The 26,319-nt window shown below is 38.8% G+C and overlaps 1 protein-coding gene across 1 annotated transcript in view; it reads right to left on the bottom strand.

Moving 5' to 3' along the window:
• Positions 1-24,277, bottom strand: part of LOC108680845 (inositol-trisphosphate 3-kinase A) — a 115,654-nt gene extending 91,377 nt beyond the window's left edge. The window contains exons 1-2 of the mRNA XM_018169761.2: positions 24,186-24,277; positions 14,679-15,906 (exon numbers count right to left, since the gene is read on the bottom strand). Coding sequence (XP_018025250.1) covers positions 14,679-15,890 — 1,212 coding nt within the window. The 5' untranslated portion in view covers positions 15,891-15,906; positions 24,186-24,277. The remainder of the gene's footprint in view (positions 1-14,678; positions 15,907-24,185) is intronic.
• Positions 24,278-26,319: the final 2,042 nt, after the last annotated feature.

The raw sequence follows: 26,319 nt of genomic DNA on the forward strand, positions 1-26,319 counted from the left end.
ATTGTATTGTATCACAGTTAGATACTTCTTTTAATGTCTTAATATCAAATATCGAAACGCGACATGAAATAAACGAAAGGGTTTTCTGTAATTTTTTCACTAAACTTAACTGACATACGAGTCAAAGTGCAAGCGGAAAGGCCGAGGAAATGCGAAGGCGACATGCGTCACAACTCATAAGTACTCTTCACTTTCACTAAATTGGATTCCGAGTGCCGGAGTTAGCGGGAAATATTTACTTCGCAGTTGCTGTCACCTCCACAATGGTCGACATTATGTCACAAGTAATTGCGCAGTATAAATAACCGCGGCTCGTCCGTGCTGTTTAGGTTTGCGTTCATTTCCTGGCGAACAGAATGTAAATACATATATTACACTAAACATCAGGAAAAATAATAGAATTGCGATACAGCGTGATGCTAGCAACGGGCTAGGGGCTGGTCGTCATGTTGTTTTAAGTTGAGGCGTCGACAGCGTCACGAGGAAGCGCTGTCGTAGCGTGTGAGATCCTTCGTTGTTTTTTCCATTGCGGGAAGTCCTAGTAACTTACACGTGATATGCCAGGTCATCATCGTCAACGGGAATGCGCACGACTTTTATCAAGACAACATCAACAAATAAATACTCAATAGTTGCGATGCGCAATATTTCTTTGAAATTAAATATAATAAGAGTGATTTCCGGTATCATTTTAGGTATCCAAAAATGTATTACATGATCTGCATGGAATAACTACACAAAGCATGAATAAAATTTCTTAATTATACTTCAAGATTGAAGTTAGAAACGTTTCCGGATAAAACCATTGACTACACAACGTTTTCCGAAACAAAACCGAGTCGGAAAGTATGGCAGCGCGAGAAAGAACAGGGTCACAGTTTCTGTGGGCGAAGCTAATACACCAGTCCACGGCCGCCGCCCCTGCTCCGCTGTGTATGCCCGAATTAGAACATCGGTTAGCTCACAGGCTCGTTTCGGCGTTCCCCTCTTTTAAATTGAATAGTCAAGTTCAACTAAGAAGCTGACGATGACACCAAATGAACTCACACCCTTTTCCGCCTTGTGGCTCGCAGGTACGGTGCAGAATCATACGAGGACAGCAATAATGAGCCCCCTCACCTCAAGCTGTATAACTAAAATAACAGAAGAATGATTTTTTTACAAAAAAAAACTGATTATGGCTACTGGCAGCATGATATATTTGTAGCAAATATAATAAACTCGGTCGGTATTTAACCATACGCATGTAATGTTTACATTATCATATGAACGTCAGAAAGCTATAGGAAATGACGCACTTTATTCCAAGCCTCGATGGTAGACTTGCATCTGAAGATGCTGCTCATTCATTCGAGCATGACTCCCACGCTACATGATGAAGAGCTTACACATCAAGGCAACTTAGAGGAAAGGCAATATCAGCTTATATACTTCGGGTATGCTTAAAGTATTCAAGGCGGTATATGCCTAAACTCGGACTATTAAAACAAAATCTGAAAAATTAGCAATGTTGCGAATATCAATTTCAGATAAATAATATTCTCTCTCTCATTAATAACTAAGCGTCATTCTAATTATGAACAGATGACACTTATGCTCTGAAAACACAAAGTCATGCAGGAAAATAGGATTAAATCAAAATACTTGTTCTACAATAAATAAATTAAACATTGAGATTGATGACGTGGGTCCGTTGCAACACCGGACGCATATACTTTGTGCATGTACGAGATAAGTCATTATCTGGAAAATACAAGAATGTTTTTTTTTTTCAAATTATAGAAATTAATCACCTAGTCGAACAATCAACTTCTTTTTTGTTTTAGCATAAAAAAGTTCGATAATAGTTTCAACTTAAGTTAATAGAGAATTTATAGTTAGCCCATAAGTTTTAATTCACTCGCATGCAATCTAAGCTTCAACGTTGCTGTTATTTTGTACGGAAAAATATTTAAGAACAAAATATTCAATAGTTTTTCTTAATACTTTTCAATCAGTACTTTTGTAATTATCAATACTCAAAAATATTCAATAAAGACCTAATATTTTCGAAATAATTTCAGTCATCGCGGTGAAATTCTCATATGGTAAGAGTATCAATCTAGATGTTCTAGTCGGTCTGCCAATCTCCAAGAGTCCAACTCAATCATAGGAGACATTTTAATAAGTGTGTACGTAGTTCTGATTGAAATTTGCACTGCTTTAGATCTTGTATACCTAAAGTATGCGAATATCTGGCCTAAGTGACAAGGAAAAGAAATTGAGACTTGAACCGCTTGATCGGAATGCGCTATCGCGTATCCGAATTGAACATGAATCGCTACAATAGGTGCATGCAGTCTAAAGGATATGGTATGCATAATTCAAATAGCAACAGCATAAAATTTTACAATGTTTCTTCTTGTGGTGGCGGCTCAGCATATCTAGAACGACTTAATTCTTGAGGCACTTAGCGTCGTTTGCGGTTACGAAAGCATCCCAAGGCTTAGGAATACAACTATAATGAGGAGCGTGTGAGTGAGGAGACATCCGTAGAGCCAATCTCATCGGTATCTCGTTTACGAATGCTGATTGCAAACGGCGCAGCTACTGACGCTTCTCAGAACAACAAACGAAACGCTGCGCGGTGATTTCATCCTACGTCACAACTCAGAGTTATTTCTTATTTCCTGTCGTTATGATTTTTGACGTAGATTTATTCTCGTCGTTTCATTGATTACGAGTATCAACAACGTGACTTCAAGGCTTGTTGGGCAACAAGGTCAGAGTGGAACCCTTTTCCAAACAAAAAATCATAATTATTACACAAATATATAATAATTTCATTTCTATTTGATGCCCTTGAATACACTTTAAAAGCACTGCGGTGTCGAAATTAGCTTACAATTTTATTACCTAGGAATAGAAGTGTCCCACTGGTTCAAAAAACGAACAAAATAAAATAATGAGAGTAGCAAGCGAGTACTGCAAGTAGCATCTCTTTCAGCTTATTCCACGATTATGAGTGGCACCCTATGAGAGAAGGCAGCATCTCACTAATGCAGGTTGCATCAGTGCATCTCAAGGGTGCCAGTCGCACAAATGCCACCGCACCATAAAACCTGTGGCACTTTAAAGAGCTGGTGGTATCATATATATAGAGCAGGTAGCATCCAAAGGTGCAGGTGGCACACCACGAGTGCAGTGAGCATGCCACATACACACATCTGGTCTCACAATTGTGAAGGTGACACCTCACAGAAGCTTAAGGCATCCACACAAGCTATAATGGCATCATAAGAGAGAAATTTGCACCTCACGAGTTTGAAAACCTCACGAAATGCACCTCACGAGTTTGAAATTGCATTGAAAGTTAGGGTGTAGGAGTTGAGAATGTTAGGAATGTGGGATGAAACGATGTAGTGAGTGTAAGACGCGATTGTTTCAAGACAGTGAGACCAAGTTTGTTTACACCGAAAGCGGCGAGCTCAACACGAGGGAAATTCCACTGTGTGAGGAATTCGGCGTCACTTGGAGGCCTTGGGCAAACAGTGCGCGCTGGCTACACATTGAAGGAGCCAAATTTCGCGCCAAGGAGGTTCTTTTGAAATCACGGTCACGCGAGTACGGTCTCCAGTCTTCGGGGGTTGCGACGCCCGCAGTCCTGAGGCCAGCGGCTTCGCCCGTTTTCGAACATTACCGGTCGCAAGAAACTTAGGCTCGTCGATCGATACAGTTAGGATTCCTGCAGATGCACATACAATCTGTAGGAACATCTTAACGACTTCGCTATTTTTCTGTACGGTCAACAACAGCGCAACAGCCTCCCTGGCGCAACGGTCGCCCCGTTAACCATTCTACGGCCATGCAGAACTTGAGCTATCTTTCGAAGAGGTGAGACTCCAGCTACAAAACGACAGAAGATACTTAGCCCAATACCACCGTCATTATGGAAGAGGACCTTTCTAATGATCGATACGGTAGCGGCATAGCAACCGAACAACTCCCCGGGTAGGATGGTGCTAAGGATCAACGTTTCCCGTGTAAGTATAGGAAAGTACGAACAAGGGTAGGAGACATTTAAAAAAAGGAGGGTGGCGGGGGGTGAAAATCGAGAAATTTTCGAAAAATTTACGAAAAATGCTCCCCCACCCACAGAAATTTGAATTTCGAAAAAATGAATGACTAATCGATAGATACGTATAGCCTTTACTTAATTCTTTACTTAATTTGATAAGAACTAAAAGTATTGTTTCCATATGGATGAATGTCGATTTCTGAATTTATTTACATGTCAGTCATGTCTTCTGTAACATTGATTTTCTACAAGTTTTTGCACCTTAATTTTCGCAATTTTATTCTAAATAATAATGTTTAATTTGGACCCTCATGCGCTCAATTTGCCGTGATTAATTCCTAGAGAATTTGCCTATACGCGCTTTACTGATCGTCTTGAGCCAGCTACGCTACCGAATAAAACTATAAATCTAACGCCCTAGGTGTGAGAAAAATTTCGACTGAAGAAAAATACAAAATAATAATAACAAACAGAACCGAGTTTATAAAGACCCTTTACGAGAGCAGGTGGTACCTCACGAATGGATATGGCATCCCAAGAATGTAGGTAGCATTCCACGAGTGAAAGTCACATCCAAAAAATGTAGGTGGCCTTCGACGAGTGGATGTGGCATCCAAAAATGTAGGTAGCATTCCATGAGTGAAAGTGGCATCCAAAAAATGTAGGTGGCCTTCGACGAGTGGATGTGGCATCCAAAAATGTAGGTAGCATTCCATGAGTGAAAGTGGCATCCAAAAAAATGTAGGTAGCATTCCACGATTGAAGATGGCATCCCACGTACCTATGAAGGTAACATTCCACGAGTTGTGTAGCTTTTAGAGGGTGGATATTGCATACAAAGAGTGCAAGTGACCTACCACGAACGGAGGCGGCAGCTATAACTTTGCTCGCACATCTCTCCTCTACTATGTTAGATGTACTTTTTCGGAATGAATATATCGACTGAATGTGTAGGTTAAAGAGATTAATTTTAGTTTAAAGAAAGCATACAATAGCATAGAGTTAAAAAGTATTCATTAGGAAACTAGAACATGGTCGCTAGGAAGCACTTTATAGATAATATTTGAGCCACAGATGAGAGGCCGTACCTATATACCGTGATATTTCATATTGACGTAATGAATGTGTTACATGCTCCTAGAAGCTTTATGACAAGCTAAGCTTGAATTGTTCCAGTAGAAAATACTTTTACATCACTTCATTGGTATATATAGTTGTGTCAAATCATGTGGAAACTGTGGCACAGGGTCTTCCCACAAGTATCTTACCATCATCTTTAGACTTTAATTGCGTTCCAATTCGTGAAAACCAAGTACTCGAAATAAATTTAGCTTTATTCTTGAGAAAACATCATACAAACAGCTCAAAAGAGAGAGGACAGCTGTGGCCACAGGTGTTCACAGCCACCATGAGAGCCAGACGCGAGCACGAGCATTACGACGTCGACAAATGCGTGGCACGCACAGCAATGACGTCGAAGAGCGAGGGCGTTGACGTGTTATACGGCTGGATCACAGATGAATCAGATGCGTAAAAATAGTCCTCTACTTTTAACAAAAATATGAATGTCACTCTCTCCCTAAAACGGGATGAGAAAATCCTTGAATTTTCATTTCCAAAGATGACATGTGTCTGTGAACGCGAGTTACAACGGGCAAAATTATTTTGTACGCAATAAAATTGAAACGTACTCTATTAGAGTACTGCATATCGCTCTCAGGCATCCACTTCCAGGAGTTTAAACATTTTCCTTTTACATCTCTCATCCGGAGGCACTGCTTCAGGAACAGTAAACGACCTGGTCGCAATGACTTGCAGGATTTCACTACAGGAATCTCGACTCTCTATGGGAAATTAAAAAATGATCGAAGTATCTCAAGGCAGACTTCCATAAATGGTCAACGTGCTGGCAAAAAATAATCGAAATTAAAGCAGCATAAATGCTTGACAAAAACCGGCAAAGAAACTCAAGTTTAAGAAGTTTTATAACATGTTAACTGTAGCAACGATACTAAATTTTGAATTTACTTTGCCTCATTGACATTTTGAGACACGAAGCCAGCAGAGAAATAACATTAAAATCAATAACAAAAATATAGTGTTATAAAGGAGGGGAATAAACCATTCTTCTCGTCGGAGGAAAGGGACACGAGGGTATAAATATTGTATATTAATTGTAAGGATAAGACTAGGTCAGGTGTCGGGTTTTAGTGACGTCACGACGGTAGGTCATCGAGGCCGGCGCATGCGCGGCTATACAGATACCAGGTGTTGAGTTACTGGCAGTGCGCAGCGCCTAATGGAATCGTTCGCTTTATTCGTTGACGTATTGCAACCCTGAGCAATAAAACAAAAAAGACAAGAGATTCAGCAATTGAGCTCTGTAAAAATCTTCCACATAACATGAACGATGTAACGGAAAAGTGAATATAAGACCATATTTTATCAGAGTAAATATCAAATGTGGATAATTTGTAATGATAGAAAAGCCCTCACTCTCCCTCTTCGGGATAGTGAGAACGCTTTGCTTTTAGCGAGAGGAAAATCAGGATGGAATTTCACTCGGCAATCAATTCAATTGAGCTCGCTTGGCCAGTTTACGCGGCGGCAGAATAGTGCCTATTGTATGCAAGTTGATATTATGCTCGTATGTATTAGCGAGGCAACAGTACTGGTAATTTGAGCTCATGAGGGCGAGTATCATTTAGCACAGGAATTAAAACCATTGTCTGGAAATTAAGCAAGACAGGCAAGGTATGAAGAGATATCATAGAATTGAAAATATATTCATTTATTCCAGGCACGGACTGCTTGAAATTGTAAATACTACAATTCCAACGACCAATTTTTCTCATGCCATAAATTTGTATACTATAGATATTAATTGTTGGTGGTTGCTCGGGAAGCGTTTAAATTTCAGTGGTTTTGTAATGCGGTGGACAAACGATTAGAAAATGGCAATACTGTGTACTTTAAAAGAATAGAAGAATAGAAAATTCAAGTATTCCTATTAGTTCTAAGTATAGTACCAGGTCATCAATATTGCAAAGCTTAGCCAAATTTTTCAATACTCAGAACTAAATCAACTAATGTTTGTAAAATGTATATCACTGAAAAAGCATTGAACGAGAGCCTCAACCTCCACCACCACATGTCTCAAAAATAACCCTGCCCCATCATCACAGTGAATGTACTCTAAACAGTGAAAGTGCTTTTTTTTAATAAACAACGGGTTCGTTGTCCCGTGACAAACATTAGTGGCGCGTCTCAGAGTAAAAAAACTGATTTTTCTAAATACATAAAATCAGATCCCAAACTCCCAACGATTCAGGTTTGAGCTAACAGTCTTGGCCAAATAGCAGAAAGACAGTGTAAAACCGCTCGTCCCATGATCTTCACAGGCGCTCCAGCTCTGGTTCACTACTTAACATAACATAGAAAATTTAATTAACATAGGTACTTATATGCATGCTCAAGTGACTTCAACATTAGCGTTTACCATGTGCAAATTAAATATAATTAAAAATTAAAATTTTTATCATAGGTATTTCATTAGAAGTCTACGAGCAGAACGTGAACATTGAAAGCCACGTTTTAATTGATAAAAAAGAAACCTAATTATAAAAGCATACATACAATATAACTAGGCTAGCTTCTCAGGATGAACGATATTTGCACAGGAGAATTTGACAAGTAAATGTCAAAAGTCGATCATGAGACGGAAGTAAAGCAGCGCCAAGTGTTGGAAAAACATCCTCAAATTGTTAGGCAACACAAGGAGCTGAAAATTGGAACACGTACGGCAGGCGGCGCAAAGAAAAATGAAAGATTTCTCTCATCTACATTACAACCTGCAATGGTTGTATATAAAGGAAAAAATTTAGCGTATAGAGAAACAAAGCCGAGTAGCAAGGGCAAATTTAGTGTTAGCGCAGGGCAGAAAATCACGAAGCTACAAAATAATAGCTGCCGTAGCGCACAACAAAACTGAATTAAAAATTAAATTAAGTTTCAACATCAGAGGCTCAGAGCAGAAAAAGAGCTGAATTAGTTAGATGAATACTAGTCCGACGAATACTAGTTAGACGAATACTAGTCAGATGAAAAACTAACTGGGCTTTTGATGTGCATAGAATTTTGCGGATAACTAACACGCTAACGCTGGGTGATCGTTTGATCCACGAGACAGCCGCATGCACGCAGCGATTCTTGAACGGGGCATCTGAGGCGAAGGTCGCGCGACGCTAAGCACGCGACCAACGCTAGCTGAGCGGCTCCTACAGAACACACAAGAAGTGAAGAAGCGGAAGCATAAGAGGGCTTGAGGCTGCCAGTTTGTTCAGGTAGGCGCATTGTCTTGAGCAAGACGTGGTCGCACGAGCGCTCCTTACATGGCATACAAGTGATCCTTCGCGATCTTCCCAGAAACGATGCGCTACACAGAAAGATAAGTGCAAAATTCACATCATTTTTGTACTAAAAACGGCAGGATTCAAGACATGCGCAACTCAGAACACCGCAATATTAGTAAAATTTCAATTAAAACACTATATTGATGAAACAAATAAAATTTCAATTCAAAGACTATATTTATAAAAAAATTCGAGTGACACCCGGGGAAAGTAAATGTTATTATATTTGTTAACAACCATGTTCGATGGCAACAAGCTTTGATACGGGAAAACCAGACTGGGAAAATACGGTCATAAGTTTCTTTCAATTAAGCATTGCGCCAAAGATTTCACTAATCTAATGCTTGAATTTTGGCTTCCAGCAAAACCGGAAGGAGAAACTGAGCGAAGACGGAAAGCAGAAAAACACTTTCGAATAAAGAAATTTACCAGTAATTTATGTTGTTTAGAAATTTCAACATTTTAAAACACAAATTTCTCGCGAATTATTCAAAAGACAATTTACCGTCTGTTGGAATACACGAGATATGCCTCAGCCCTCAGTACAAATAAATAGACGGAAATGGAGTGACAGCTGCAACTTGACGAGGAAGAGACTTATTGACTTTCTTCATGTCGCACCAAACGATCATGCGAAGCTGATGCATCATCGGATGTGCAAAAAATATATTTTTCATGCCACAGAACTACTAGTAATTCGGAAATTATTGGACCTAATGAATCTAATATAACCTGAACATAATATAACCTGAACCTGAACCTGATAATTGAATTCAGAAAGAACGGTATCAAAGATATGACTTGTCTTACAAAATCGTGCTCTATCGGATTCCTGAGGCTCCTACACTGCAGCAAGTGTTTCACGAGTTTCTTAATGAGGTCACAACAATATAAACTCAGTAAGGTCCACGTGCCTGAACACAGAATCACAGATGGCTGAAGAAAAGAGTGGCAGATGGTAGACCTCCTAAGACAAGTCCAGCCGATGCAAGGTTTTACTATGCTTGACAAGTTGAAATTTGGCGCACAGCATGAGTTCCAGAAGAGGGTGAACAAATGAATCTACAAATGAACGACTCAGAGATAACGCTGAACTGTGGGAAGTTTCTACTTTGGGAGAAATTTTGATTACTTTTTTCATCTTTAATAAGGTTGATCGATTGTTTAAATATTTGCAATTAATTTATCAGTCTTTGGTAATAGATTTACCCGGTTATAGAAATTTTCCAATAGGAATGGCTTGATTCTGCTAATAAACAAAAATACATGTCCGTTGTTGCACCAGATAATAGCACCATTCATCTTCCAGCCACACGCACGATTCAAATTAGGATGAAGCATTATTTTTTTTCGAAGGAGCCGCAAGCACACAGCAGAATCCTTACGGAACAGCAACATTGTTAGGATTGCCCGGCATAGGATGAAACATTATTTCTTTCGAAGGAGCCGCAAGCACACAGCAGAATCATTACGGAACAGCAACATTGTTAGGATTGCCCGGCATAGGATGAAACATTACTTTTTTTCGATGGAGCCGCAAGCACACAGCAGAATCCTTACGGAACAGCAACATTGTTAGGATTGCCCGGCATAGGATGAAACATTATTTCTTTCGAAGGAGCCGCAAGCACACAGCAGAATCATTACGGAACAGCAACATTGTTAGGATTGCCCGGCATAGGATGAAACATTACTTTTTTTCGATGGAGCCGCAAGCACACAGCAGAATCCTTACGGAACAGCAACATTGTTAGGATTGTCCGACACTTCCTATGTCGAGAATTTCATGACAGGGATGAGTGGCTACGTTGACCCTGAGCCTTCCGTGCTTCACACGCTCATCGTCGATGTGCTTGAACGTTCGATGAAAGGCTCACGTTAACCATGACACAACTTTTTTATGTTAAACGGCTGAAAATTAATAACTCTTCTCTTTGATACGCAGAAGATTCATTTCACCCATCGTACAGACATAAATCTAACCTGGACAGGATAATATAGCAAGCAGATTCACAGATAATGAAACGGGAGTTTCATTTCGGTTTAATGTTACTTCAACTTGCAAATTAATCGAATTCGTGATCCTTTATGACCATATACTGTAATCAATTCACTTGTACGTCAACAAAGCTAACTTAAATTCTGACAACGCAATGAGTAAAATAAGACGGGCTACTCCTATAGAGAGCCATTATGAAGCTATGGATGATATTCTTGTAATGTAAGAAATGCTCACAACGATGGATTGCCAACTACTTGAAATCAGCATGTGGCAAATACATTCATTACGTATAACTTCCATCGGTCAATCACCAGAAATTTACATTTTTATTATTAACTTCATGTTATTAATTATATATTATATATTATATTGAATATTCCAAATATTCGACATATACGTACAAGAATTTTGTATAAAGCGGAAAAAAATTCTCACGAAATTATCGAATTTTCTGTTAGTTAATTTAGGACTAATTATCCTTTCCATTAAAATTCTTCTTAGCCGTAAAATGTAAAGAATGGATTTTTCTGGTCCTATAGGCGGGTCCAATTAACCAACTCACGGTTCTCAGCGCAACAGTCATTATAGTTTAAAGCGACCGCAGAAGGCCTCCAGCATTACAATTACGGCAATATCTACGTAGAGACATTCACACACGTACGACCGAGGTGGCACCATGTATTGTTCTACCTGGAATAATAGACGTAATTTTTAGGACACTAGGTACAGAAAGTACCCTGGACGTGACGAAATAAAATCCATCGAAGCGAGCATAGTTCAAAACTACCAGTTCACACCGAATAAGATTGTCGTTTCGTATTATAGGTATTATTATCGGAAATTTTTCATTAGCTTTTCCTTAAATTTCTTCAATTAATTCAATCATCCTTTACAACACTCTCGAGATATAAGCTGCAATGCATTCAATTAGTCTTCAAGTCATTCCCCTGAGATAATGTTCCCTCGTCGATGAGAAACCACATCGCTGTCCTGCTGGAACAATTCAGTGGATCAGAAGCGGCTATGATGGCTGAGGTCAGAGCAAAGTTTACGCAACTAGCGACCGAGAGAACTGTTTTAGAAAATGGGCAGGTACGGAAAGGATCAAACGTCAGAGATCCGGAGGGTATTACTTCAAACTGGTATTCAAGTCATAGAATGAGCGCATATTGAAATGCCGTCTGGATGCGGATCTTGCTGACAGCAGCCGATTTATTATTGATTCAAGCCTAGCTAGACAATGAGCGTTTTCGATAAGCGCAGCTCAATTGAGAAAGGAAAAGAAGTAAAAGAAATTCGATCAATGATAACTGTTACGAGGTCGCTAAAACGGAAGTCGTTTTTGCTGCATGGTTACCAAGTTCGTTAACGAGAGCTTGAGTAAGTTACAACTGTTGGCCTTAACAGACGCCCTCGCCTACATCCGCTGATAATATATTTAGCAGAGTTAGTTAGTGCTCTATGAAGATAGGTGCACTACCGGTGCATTATTTTTAAACTCAAGGAAAAGAAAAACTAAGCATACAGTACCTAAGCAAGTTATTTTAACAACAAACTAGAATAATAATTTATCAGCTGTTCGTTTTAAAAAAAATCCGGTATATCTTCCAGTATAAAAATATGAAGATATGCATATATATCAAGTATATTTTCGAATAAAATTATGCTGGCACATGCAAAAAATGAGATTTTAGACAAGTTATCGAAATTTACATCTATTCACTCATTATCGCAACCAAGAAGTCTGAAGCTATTTTCACCAGTACCGAATCCGACGCCTATAGTTATTTTTAGAAGAAAACTTTCATTAACAAGCAGATCTATGTAAATCACTATCAATTTCCGACTAAGTTCATAACATTCCATGCCTGGATAATTCAATCAATAAACTGAATATCATGGCACAGCTTCCATTTCCTGACATGGTGATGCATATTCTGGCATCGGGGTTGTCACGTCGTGATGAAAGTGATATTTCGCACGCTTTCTCTTTGGTACTACGTTTGTAGGTCACACCTGCGCTGCCAACTGAGTACAGTGAACACCAGAGTAACTCTTATATATACTCATGCGTTCATCAATTTATATCGAAACTTGATACTAGAATTCGAGAGCAGAAACAAAGAAATGTAATTCTTTGGTCGTTAACCGATTTCCTGACTTAAATTATGTTTAGATTATTATTCGTTATCATCGCCATATAGTGCATGGCAGTATGCTAATCAGGAAAGTTTTAAATATATTATATAAATATATAGTTTCGTTTAATATGTATGTATATAAATATTAAATGTAAATAATAAATAGAGAAATATAGTTACATAATATATGAAATTTTAAACCAAACTTGGTTTTTCGATAATACCTGAGAGAATCCAATAATAAGTCAATCGAACACTATCACAAACATGAACTTTATAATTTTTAGATGTGAAATTCTTATTGTTAATTACTTTTTTGCGACTGGGGCGAAGTGCAGTCGAGACAATGCTGAAGCCGTCACATATGTTAAGTGGCTTCATTGTTCAAGACATTTGTTGGAAACAATCTGCAAAAAACACACTGCTAACACGGCAACTACAATTAACCGGCCGTAGAAATTTTTTGTCTTTAACAATCAGGTTATGAAATTGATGCTGCAATTAGAATTGAGCAAGTAAATAACTTGAGCCAGCGAAATGATAATGGGGTCTGAGCAGGAATATGGAAATCTCTTAAAAACTGAAGTAATCAGCTGAAAGTACGTCTTTAAACAATTTATATAGACGCATGTGACAGTAAAAACAGGAATATGTTGTCAATCAACATCAGCGCCTCAAGGCAGAATATCAATTATCGCATTCTAATTCATAAGATCACAGAAATTATGTGCACAGCAGATCAAATTTTCGCGCAAGTGTTATGAATCTTCTAAAGTGGAGACATAAATTCTGCGTCTTATACTTGATTAATTAATCGGTGTTCATGGGCACTGGACAGACGACATCCCAGCATCCATAAATGAGAACTTGAAATGGTGAACTCGTACTAAAATCCAATGAGCTGAAACTCAATTGACAATCATCTCTAGTTTTTAATTTGCCACGTTCAAGTTTAATACCGATAATGATATCAATGCTAGGAAACCAAAAATCTTCTGAGGTGAACACGCCAACTTGTAGCATCGATTGACTAAAAAACTCGCACATATTTTAAGCTAGAATGTGTGGTGTACTGCACACACATAAAACTACGAGCAATGATCTACACCAGGAGTTAGATGTACCAAGTAAGTTTATATAAGTAAAAGTTACAAGCATAAACACGGGATAGCTTGAGGTAATATTATGAATACAACTCACGAATCTAACAGGGCATAGGGGACAAGCCATACAGAGCACATTCGCAATGCAATAGGCATGCCCAAACTGATCTGGTCAAGACGCACTTGAGATCAATGGGCACAACGAGCTCGTCGCGGGACAAAGGCCCACGAATGGGACGCGATTGATAAACAGACGCAGCCAAGCACAACTGAAGGTTGGTGAGAAGCACGATGTTTGAAATTGGCTGATTTTAAGGAGAATTATTCTCGCCATGGTTAAAACACTGAGCTACTGCATAGGGTAAATAAGCCATCCAGATTAATTTAAACTGAAATTTTATGTTCCAGCGAATATCTAGTTCGTAGGTGCAACTTTAGCATTTTGCAAGATAGGTACAATTATTTCACATACGTCTCAAAAATAATCATTAAAATGTATAATATGCAAGTTACACATTTAAATTCGTCGCTTATCGTAATATGAAACTGTGGCTTGTTATTACTTTTCGTAAATCCATCTTGTATTTTATGATAAGCGATCATTTGTTTTAAATTTGTCATATAATCAATTTGCCGTGCCCATAACTAATTCCAGTGAACCGGTATTAACGCAGCATCCTAGTTTCCGTATGTTGAACTATCATGTCATAGCAAAAAAAATTCTTAAACTTTAGTGCTGGAAAGGCCAAACTCAGACTCTAGGAGTAGCAGCAACATCACCGTTGGTGAATCTTAATAGAAATTAAATGAAAAATTAAACTATACAGAGACTGGAAAAGACAATGAGTAGCAGCAACATCACCACATGTAAATATTACACAAGAAACTAATTGAAAAATAACACTATACAGAGACTTAAAAAGCAAGATTTTTTCACCATTATATTGAATTGATTTTGCTTACCTTATTCGAGTCGGCTGTTCCATAAGGGTAATTTTGATTTTCAGGAATTTGCGGCAGGTCTCCAGATTCCTCCGAGGCATCCGAGACGGTGTAAGCGCTGCAGTTGGAGCAACAGGACGACCGACGTGAAGGCGAGAATTCGTCCAATGACAAATGACTATCAGGAGACATGTCGACGGTGCTAACGCTGCTACACGTAGAGCAGTCGGACACTTTGCGAGGACAAATCGTGGATACGGACAAGCCATAATCATTCAGAGGTTCCGTGACAAAAGATGCTTGTCGCGTCAAACTGGAGAGTTTGAAGTCTTCGGTCATGTGGGCGACGCGCAAACTTAAACAAGCGCCGCTGTAGTCACTGACAACAACTGCAGGCGGTTTCATAGATTGACGGCGTTCGCCTTTTTCAACTGTTGATCCTTCATCTACCACGGATTCCCAAGGCTCATTGAAAGCAGACGTACAGAACTCTGTAAATTCGGGCGAGGGGTTTCTAGACACAGTCGACCCACACTCCAAGCCGACAGCACTGTCGTCTGAGAGCGCGAGACTCGCTCGGCCGGGCAAGCGAGAACACGACGCCGACCGAACCATGCCGAAATCCTCATCGTAGCACAAGCCGGGCGATCCCCTGGAAGAAGTGATGGAATTGCCACGGGAATATTCGTTGGCATGGAATTCTTCAGTCCATGCTTGAGAAGATGAATAGTCTGATCTGTTTGTGGGATCAAATCCTTGCGGCAGTTTAGAGCTGGCTGAAAGGTCGTTGGAATTTTCGTCGCCATGTGGAACTTTCCCGATATCTGAATCGCTGAGCCAACGCTGCGGGTCCAAAGTCGTGTCCCATGTAAGCCACAAGCGGTCTTCGGGACACTCACGGTAAGGCCGTTTCCTTGAACGTTTTTTTCTCGATTGTTGTTCGTAGAAAATATGAGTGGGAGGGGATTTAGGAGAAGATCGCTTGGCCAGCATATTTGTGTAAGCTTCAACCAGTAATTGCACGCGGGGCAGTTGGCTCATCACCGAATCATTTATTTTTCTCGGATAATAAGAATTAAAATCTAACATTGAGACATGTGCAGAATCGCTGTGCTCACTTTCACTCACGTCGCCAACAGATTTTGTAAGTAAAGAACAATTTTGCAAATATTTCTGGCACACATTGGGCTTTTGTACATCGCTCTTCTTATTGACTCTGGTAGGCAATGTCATGCTAGGCTACCCGGCACTGGAAAAAAGCGAGAAAAATATTAATTATAAAAAAAATTCACGCAATCTTACCTAAGAAAAACGTGCGTACAAAAATTATGGGTAGTACTTCATGATTGAGCTTAAGCTCGATTAGAACGACAAGTAAAACTATAAATATAAATCCCATACAATCCCTTACTTTAAAAATAACTCGGGGGCAACAAATTTATGTTTTGCTTGGCCTTGGGAGCCCAGATTATGTAATGAATGTAATTAAATCTAAATGTCAAGACATTTAGAAATACAAACTGATATTAAATAATAGTCTAAATTTCGTATTTGAATATAAATATAATCTAACTTTTTTATTCGCATCGTTATATCGATTTTAACTATATTTGTATTGATCACACGGCGGGTGTCAGTCCAGCTACCAGCTACATGGCTTTACCTGCGTTTTCTTATACTTCTCCAACACGCAATATCTCTACAATAAAAATATGACTCCGTTTTTCTAGATCTCAGCTACAGAACGCGGACAACAAACGTGTGCCTCGCTGAGGCCGTCCCGTAACACGACTCGCGACAGGCACCGCATGCACCACGTGACGCACGCGATTTTTTAGCACGATGATTTTTGCGAGGGCACGAGAATGCGCTTGAATATGGACTCAATAAAACCTCATAAAATACTGTGCGTAGCTTTTATAATAATCAAATACAGCTACCGTGCATTTTTGGCAGAGATACTAGGTAACATTATAGTTATTTCACTAAAAGCGCACTAGTGCACAGCCCACATCTGCACTGTGATTTAGAATAGCTCCATAAAAAATTATTTGGGCGAACTTTTTGTCGGTGTATACAGTAGTTTTCTGATTAATGGCACATGTAATAAATTTTAGCGTTCCCAAATTGTTTGTTTGCAACACGAGTCAGTTTAGAAGTGACCAACACAAATTTGTGTTCAAATTATTCTATGCATTATCAGTTATCACAATGATTCATATTTAGCATTTGCTATATTACGTAAAGTTAAAGCAGTGAATTCCACTTCAAATTTTTCGTTTCGCCTGGATTCATTTCCTTCCTCTTGATAGTAAGTTCGAGGGCAGCAATTAAGTGCAAACGCTAAACCATTACAAAAGAACAAAAGGTTAACTAGTAACGTAAAATCGCTTGATTGCACGCAAGAATACGGAAACAATCGCATTCGTTGATTTTCAGGCACCGCAAGGGTCGAAGTTTTTCACCGCAAGGGTCGATGTCAAACAACTTTTGTGCACGAATTGATTGACGTCATTTCTAGAAAAAATAATAATAATGCGTCCAAATGATGAAAAACTGCAATCACACATCTGTTATATTATAACTGAGCGTGTCTGACTTGGCACTTTTTGAACACAGGCCAATTGTCCCCAAAACTGAGGTGCGCGTAGGCTAGGTCCAGTGGTACATAGAGGCCTTTATTTCAATGCGACGCGAACACTCTTGGGGACACGACCTATTCTCAGTTCGTAAGTTTATACTTCACAAGAGAAGATACTACCTATTTATAAATAGTACCTAAAATAAGATTATCTTACAACGATTTCCAACCGTTGTCCCAGCAACCCAACCTTATCTTCAGAAAGCGTGTACTTCAAGTTCGTACTCAATACCCTAAGTACGCATTAAATAGAATAAAATACTGCTGCTGCTACATATTAGCAGGCAATGCGTGGCATCGGAATTCGCAAAGTAGAGCATTCAGCAATATAAAATGTTACTGATGCATAATCACATGCGAGTAGGTTATGTGGTGTAAGTTGTAACAGGTACCATAGAGCGGCGCCGGGGACGCGGCTAGGAGCTGTGGCTGCGAGGAGAGGTTTGCCAGGCGCTCGACCAGAGATGACCTTGGACGCACATTGCTGCGAGCACATTGCCTAAGTAGCGTTTTAACAATTTGGAGACTAACATAGAATGTGTTTGTAATTTAACGTAGGATACACACTGAAATTATTCTATAATTCAAGAGAGCCGATTAGAAATGAATAAACCGAACAATTCATCGTGTGTTGGATCAATAATCATTTTTAGACGTAATCGACATCTTCATCCGCCGTGACCTTAACGTACCTGAGCACAGCCTGATCCGGACTAAATTGTAATGCACCAAAATTCTTCAACAGCCCAAATAAGCTTCACATCCAATGTGTCAAATTATCCTTTGAATTCATCATTCTGTATGGAATTTACTGTGTGATACGTTGAACGTTTATCCTTTACATGTGGCATAGCGCAGAAAAAACGCCAATAGCAAAACCATCAACTAAAACCGCATTGGTTCTCTATTTACTCGTATAGAAGCATTCAATAATTATCTTAAACATCTACGAGTTTAAGATAATCACTTTCTCCTAACCTCATTGACCTCAGGAGGTTGTTCTCCGGAATAAAATAAAATAGTTTATTTATAGGCATTGGCCCTAACGAAGCTGCAGAAGGTGTTTGGCATGTTAAAGCAAGACAGCCTAGGACTAATGCTCCGCCAGTTTCAACGTTGGGTTGTCTAGACTCTAGATGATAATTATTGTCCGATGTCAATCACACCTTTTAAGACTGCACGTTTCTGTTAAGGGGATACTTAAACTTCTACACACTGTGGCTCAAACGCACCTAGCTTAACGGATGTAGAAAGACCTTTACATTTTATTACAACCGTCAACGAGGAAGATGCATAGCAAAAAACTTCTGCAGCCTGAGCTTTTAAACAAGCATGCTGGGCCGGGGCGTTCAGTAACGGGACTTCGATACGACGGAAGGAGTGCAAAGAGGATGAGTGATTCCAACGTCCAAGCCATATATTGGAGCAGCTCAGAGCCACTCGACGCGATGATCACTATACAGGAAAGCAAGTATCTTACAGTCGAAATTATATTTGTAGAGCCAAAACTAGGGCAAAGTGCACGCAAACTGCGGTACAGGAACAACAACTTGGATGCGAGAAGATTCCAGATGTACGCGAAAATTAGCGATTTTAACACAATAGTAGGTACTTTATTTCGTACTTTCGTACACACAAATTTCGTCTCCCAACCACAACATAATCACGCTACGATTTGCAATCGTTATCAAGCGGCTTTATCTGTGCTAGCGGCCCGCTATTGAGTACCTTAAATGTAACCAATTGTAGTTTATACCAGCTAATATGTAAATTTAGTAGTACACAGCGGGTGCTTGGTAACAACAGAATGGAACTTTCAAGTAATACGCAATCACAAAAAGTTGGGGAAACCCTCAGGTTCATATGAGGGCTAAGCAGTATCAGGCTAGGAAGTCAAATTTAGAGCAGATGCAAGCATCAAAGCCATTTTTGGAAAGGAGTAGATAGAGGGGATTTTATATTTACAGTAAGGTAGGACGACGACTTAAAAAATTATGTTTCGAATAACAGTTAGCTGTGACAGCTCCTGACATCCTTCAATATTCGCTAAGTTTGGTTTAACTAATTCAAAGTATGATGGTTCTTTTACGCCACATCTACACCGGAGTGTAACTGGCAGCACTGCGTTATTTACTCATATTAATATACTAACAGCGATTGCACATTTAAAATTGATTCAGAACAATGTTTCCAAGACTTTCCAAAAATAGACATTTTCTTCATAAACGTGTAGCCGCAAACCAAATAAGGAATTATGTTAATGAGCTTACTGGAATTCTTCGGTCAAGGCTTTCCCGGGTTTTTTCTTCCATTATAAGTCAGTGGCTTAACACGATTCTCTGAATTCGTGTATGGAATATAAAAATGCTTCAAGTGAGTTTGAGCGCAAATTTCAAGCTAATGTCTCTCAGTCGACTTAATCGAATCAGGATGCGACTCAATTCGCATTAGAAGATGCAGGTTCAAGATTTATTGTGACCATTCCATAAAATGTAAAGTAAGTTGAATAATTACTAAATCACCGTTTTCATACATCACAGAAAATATATTTAGTTGTCCCAATTAAATATGGCAAAAAATGCGGCTGAACACATAACAAGTAAATTAAAGAGCTCGTAAAATCAATTAACTTCCCTTTAGCTCAATTTCCGCTGTAGCTCAAAGCTAAAGGAGCTAAGCTAATCACACTATTGTAGTTATTCTATGGCAATTTCATAAATTCGTTAGTACCTATTCGTTGATTCGGGGCTGAATACCACTGAATAAGGTAACAAATCAACTGAACACACGTCGTGTGCCAGAGACAGCTAGACGATATCACTGCTCGGCCGTAAGGTGAGCAAGCCATTCCACGTAGCGGATGTGGATCAAGCAGCATAACGGTGCCACTTCAGTATTTTACGTCAGCAGCGAACTCTACAGCCACGCCCTCGGATCGTCGCAACAGCAGTGACCTTCGATATCAAGTCTATCCCAATCTAGAGAAGGAAGAACTATTTTTTTCTGAGCCGCAGCGCGACAATGCACATGTATCGCGTAGCTCGCAATTTAGTGACCCATTGAATGAGAGGACGTGTTGATGAGGCAGCGATGCTGGATTGACGAGTTGATGAATCAAAGCTCACAGATATAACAATTTACAGGCACGGCCCAGAATAACGAGTTGATGAACTGAGAATAACGAGTTGATGAAGGTTAATATTTCGGTCCTTGAAACCTTAGAAGTTTTTACCTATGCCTAACACTAACATTTCATCCTCTAAATACGGCATTGCAGTTACAAATAAACACAAAGTCATATCACCTTTTTCTAATATCGGCAACAAGATAATGTTCAACAGTTTCATTCCTTTTGTTCAGAGTAGAATTTTCTTTCGAATCTACCCTCAATACATCAGCAGAGGGTTTCTCCATACCATTTTATTTATAATTCCATATACGATGAAATTTGAATTTTTTATTAGACTCGCACCGAAAAGGTTAGTCCTTGGATGGCTTCTGTTGTCTTTAAGAAACAATAGTCGTTTGCGCCTGAAGGAAGGACGACATGGAACCTTCTACACTTGTTAGGACTTATAGGATTGAAGCCTGCAGCTTAAAAGACACGATGAGAAACAGAATGACTCGCAAAAATTGAGGCAACATATAGCCTCTAAGAATAGAATAGTTCAAATAGCTCATCGTGTTTCGGATTGCATGTGCTGGCAAACTTGTCAGCTTATAAAACGCATCGTGTTTTTGACGATCCTAATAAGTATGAAATTATTTTGTTTTCCAATAAAAATGAATAATAGTAATTTACAATAATAAATAGTAAAAAGAAATCAAATTCTGGACAACCATTTAAATTCTCAAGAGTTTAAATACTTTGTGCAAAATTATCGCAAAATTTAAATAAAAATTTTCTGAAACCAATTAAAGCAACCACTGATAAACTTTTCAAGCATTATCGTAATTTTAAAGCAACCTTTTAGTAGTGCCTATTCGCGTCCACCATTTGAATTAAGAAAATGTCCAGCACGCGCCTCTGCGAACTAAGGAAACTTGGACCACATTTCAGGAGAACAAATGGCAAGCAAGGCCGATGTAACGATTTTACATTACAAGAGTTTTAAATCATACATGGTAATGACATCGCCACAGTTTCCGAGTTTATTATATTTAAATTAAATTAAATTAAATATATTAATTATAATTAAATTAAATTTCGCCTGTGTAAAATTATATTTACACAGGCGAAATAAAGCTAATCCAAAATGGAGTTCCTAGTCTGATTGAAAGTGTTCACAACAGATATCTGAACGACACTAAAATTATTCTAAACCATTACCCCAATAATTAAAAAAGCCTATTACCATTGACCCATTCGTATCATTAACGAGTAAAAAGTTGTACTCAATCCCACTGCTTCACAAGAAATTTCAGTATTCCATCTATTTGCGTCGTGTTGCAGAAACTTGAAGCCAAACAATTCAGATGCAATGTTGCTGTTCGATATTAAAATGAATTCACATGCTTTCTCGGCAAGCATTGCCTTGGGGCAGACACCTAAAGCTCAAATTATCATCTGTTAATTTAATTAAAAATATCGTGTTTGAATATATGTACTTTGTATGAAAAACGATCTAATTACAACGAAAGGTCGGCTCGCCACAGTCAATCTTAATTAAATACGCTGTAAACAATCTGCACTATAAGGGCATAAAAACGTATTACCCAAGATCAACTTGCGGATGAGAAGCCGAAATGTCAACTATGCACACCAATAAAGTCATCTTTCAAAGAGCGGTAATCGAGGGCGGTTGAGGAAAAACAAGAAAACGCACGTTTCCAACTCTCAGATGACCGAGTGGATATGTACTGGATTGTGTAACTGCCTCACGTGCAACATCCCTACGCATGATATTATTCCATTTCATTAGCAGAGCACAACTCGGGATACAGGACACAATTCACAATGGTGTAGTACACACGCAGATATATGGTCACCTACTAGTGCGCACCATGCACCATATGAAACGCACAGTTGTGCACCTAATTACCCTCCAAAAGAGTACAAGATTGAAGAATAATCATTAGATGAATACGAAACACGATACAGGTTTCTCAATTACCAGGTAATTGATACCAAAAGATGGAGAAGCCTCATATCAAGTGGAAAAATTCCGTTTGCCGGAATGAAGGTATACGTAGAACTGGCCAATTAATTTCCTCGACAGCGATACCTAGGAAACCAAGTGAGTAAAAACCTAATTTTGTAAAATAGGCGCACACGACGCAAGTTGACTTGCTTTGTAGTTTGTACGAACTGAACATTCATTTGCTTCAAGATTCACACAGGAAGAAAGTGTAGACTGTAGAACAACATGTTACACCTCCCGCCCTCAATAAAACCGCATTGCGAAAATTAAGTCCTGTCAAATACTCCGCTGCGAACAACGCACGACAATAATCTGAAAAGCATACGGTATATGAAGAACTCGCGAAAGAACTATGAAGAACCTAACCATGTTCTCTCGTGGGACGCTCGTGATGTCAACGAACTCGTATTAGTCATGGGGCGTCATGCATTCGTGCTTCCCAGACAAAATTATTGACCAACAACTTCCCAAAACTCAAATCTGATGCAACATAACAGAAGCCAAACCCGTTGGCACGGCAAACAAAAATTATGCGTCAGCTCTCAACAAATTGAAACTTGTCCGTGTAAGATGCTACAATATAAAAATATATTCAATAGTACCAGACGCTGGTCCTATTATTAAACTTAAAATGTCGTCTAGGAATGTTAAGAATTAAGCTGATTGTCACATCACCCTGAGACCTTTATTTTTCGTGCGAATTTGGTATTTTTTTGTTTGTCCATCTATTCTTACTCTAGTTGCTCAACATTTATACATTTTTTCAAGGTCAAAAACAACTTTAAATAAAAACTCAGTCCGTACCAAAACCAATAAAATAAATACAGAATAATATGCCGCTTCGCCCATTTCTGACAATCCTTGAGCAAGGCCACAACCCGACATCATTGGACACTCTAGAGACAACGATGAGGCGGGGGAGAAGTCAGGGTCTGAAGCTGATCAGGTCTATTAGGGGATTATACCAGAGCCTTGGTACCTCCATCATACCACTAATTTCATAGTTCCTGGACCGCGACAAGCAAGACGACCTAAACAAGTCTCCCACGAGTCCCACTCCCAGTAACCTGTTGGCTATCTCTACTGTCGAGAGAGCGGATTCTTTCTAAGGAAACCAAAGATATTTTCCAGAGTTGGTAATTCCCAGCAACTAATAACTACGTACGTTGGCGGTACGTTCGTAAAGCTTTTCTGGTTAGGCTAATTCGTTTTGCCTCAAGGCTCAATAGATACAGGCATGCATCCTGGCCATATGTATATGAGCAATCGCTCACGTAAATATTTATTTGTAACAAATACAAATGGTCCAGCAAACAAGTGACCATTCTAAAATATTTTAAAGGTTTAAACGAAAATTTTTGAATCTATTTTAAACGCAATTGTGAAACCTAAAGTTCATTTTTTTTGCATGATTAGAGTTACGAAAACCAGTTACCAGTTTTTATTTAGGATGCAAATAACATCGGAAAACTTTGCACGTAACTGATCAATACTCGTCTCAAACTATTATTGGTAAGTAGGCGGGAGAAATTTCAAATTAAAACTAATTATATCAGGATTACAGAGAATAACAGTAAGCATCCAGAATTTCGGTTTTGACACTGGATAGACAGGTACGCTGTAATTGTCGGATTCCTGAAAGAGGGTAACCACCGGCTTGCGGATCTCTCTTTTTCGAATCACAGCAAATACCGAATCCAAAATCTCACGCACAACCAAACTTCTTTAGAAAAATCTTCAACTTACAATTACTTTGGACGATATAATCCAGAAATTCAAACACCAAGCGCGACTCAGGTCTGGAATATCACAATTATTTACTGGGCCAGTTGAGACAACCGAGAGCAACACTTACACCGACACACTCACTACCACAGCCTCATGACAACTGAAGTCAAGTTAGTCAGTCAAGAGTCAACAGCTCTGCAGCCTCCCCTGCTACTGCTAGCTTGCTACGTAGCGTGACCGCAGCCTGCAATATCTCCGTAAGCAGCTTCACCGCCTTCACGTAACCAATTCTGTATTTCCAATTCTGATTTTCATTATATCCCAACAAACTTCGGCTTAAACTTTGTTACAAAACGGGATCATGGTTATGAAATTTAATTGCATGAAACAATTTGACGATTCTTGGGAGAAATTTAGCTCTTGGCACTGATGGAATACTCCTGTGGTCCACTAACATTTTTTTTGCAATACAATGCAATTTTTCTGACTTTACCAAAACTACCATACTAATAAACTAATTCATATGAATCAACCATTGGTATTTCGAACTGATTTGAATTAACACTATTTGCGTTGAATGCGAAACACATCAAATAAGACTTGAATAACCGTCATTAATTAATTACATCACAGACAGGACATAAGTCACCGTAATTAATTACATCACAGACAGGACATGAGTCACCGTCATTAATTACATCACAGACAGGACATGAGTCACCGTCATTAATTAAGTCAGAAGCGGTTGTATGGACATCCAAGTTTCCTAATAATTTTTCATGGGTTTGGAATAACACATTAGAGTGTGGGAGTACAAGTAAGGGTACTGTTAAACGAATACAGTAGTGGCGGCCACTACAACTTTAGAATGAGAAATTAATTATCGTGCTACATGGTCTCGTGGATTACTGGGTCCTTCCATAGCCAGTAAATCCTTTACCCGGAGCCAATAGCTTGGTTATAGATAGCGGCGGTTGGCGTTTGGAAGTTACAGTGGCCGCATCTACCGCATCCATTTAATTGGTAAATGTAATGAGTAGAACGACTAATTTCTGTGTTACCCCTATAAAGACCAAAAATTCACTTTCCTTACTCCTTTCAAAGGTTCTGTAATACATAATATTAGAAAAAAAAAACATTTTTTTTGTTACATACTTTGCTGCATACCTTGCCCACTGAAAATAAATTCTTATGTAAATAATTACCAATAATAAGCAGATCTTATCACATATGATCACTTTTTCGGGTACTGTTTGTAAATGAGCAGCAGCAACATGAAGCAAAGGGTGAGAGTCCCAGCAAAAGGGGAAAAGATAGCTCATTAAGATTCCGGATTTTCTCAACTACTTCAAGAGACGTCGAATTAGATCCGTCCAAGGTAGGCGAATAGTATTGATACCGATATAAAAACATGCCGAAATGAAACGATAGTAGCTTTAATTCTATTAAATAATTTTTATTGCCTTGTATGTATGTGTGGCTTTGTAGCTTTTGTGTTTACTAGTCGTAATCTTGACAGCTTCCAAAGAAGGTATAGTACATGGCAAAATAGCAAAATTCGAAATAAGTAACTAATCTTGACACGAATACGACATTACATCGACTTTTTTGCTCATATTCGTAAATCGAGCGGGACATTGATTGAGCACCATTTCATTATGTACAATCATCACTCTCAAGAGCTGTATTAATGGTAATTAATGCTCAAATATTTCACTGTAGTGTTGGGATTAATCATTGCTACGTTTATTTTAATCTCACCAGACGTTTTGTAAAAAATTAGCTGTACTGTGGTTCGTTGGTTCGTTATCACTTACAATCCGGGAGTTAAAGCTACACAATTTTTTTTTTATCAGAGTTGCAAGTTTCTTGTCGAAATAATTCCGAAGATCAATATCGCTGGCACTGTATCTGGATGAGTTATTGGAATACCTTATTGGGATAAATTTTCCTTGCTTCGATCTCATGTATATTGGGAAAATCTAACTTCGTTAATAATTAAGTGGTCCTAAAGTCTCCTACCTCCAAAATTTTCTAGAATCAAGATAGTCAAAAGATAATTTTTTAACAGTCAGCCCAAAAAAGTTTTTTCTCTCTGAAAGAAACATTCTCATTTATGTGTTAAAGTTAAACAATTATATTTTTGAGATAT

This window comes from Hyalella azteca, unplaced genomic scaffold, assembly GCF_000764305.2.
Source record: "Hyalella azteca isolate HAZT.00-mixed unplaced genomic scaffold, Hazt_2.0.2 contig10761, whole genome shotgun sequence".
In the NCBI taxonomy this organism is placed as follows: Eukaryota; Metazoa; Arthropoda; class Malacostraca; order Amphipoda; family Hyalellidae; genus Hyalella; species Hyalella azteca.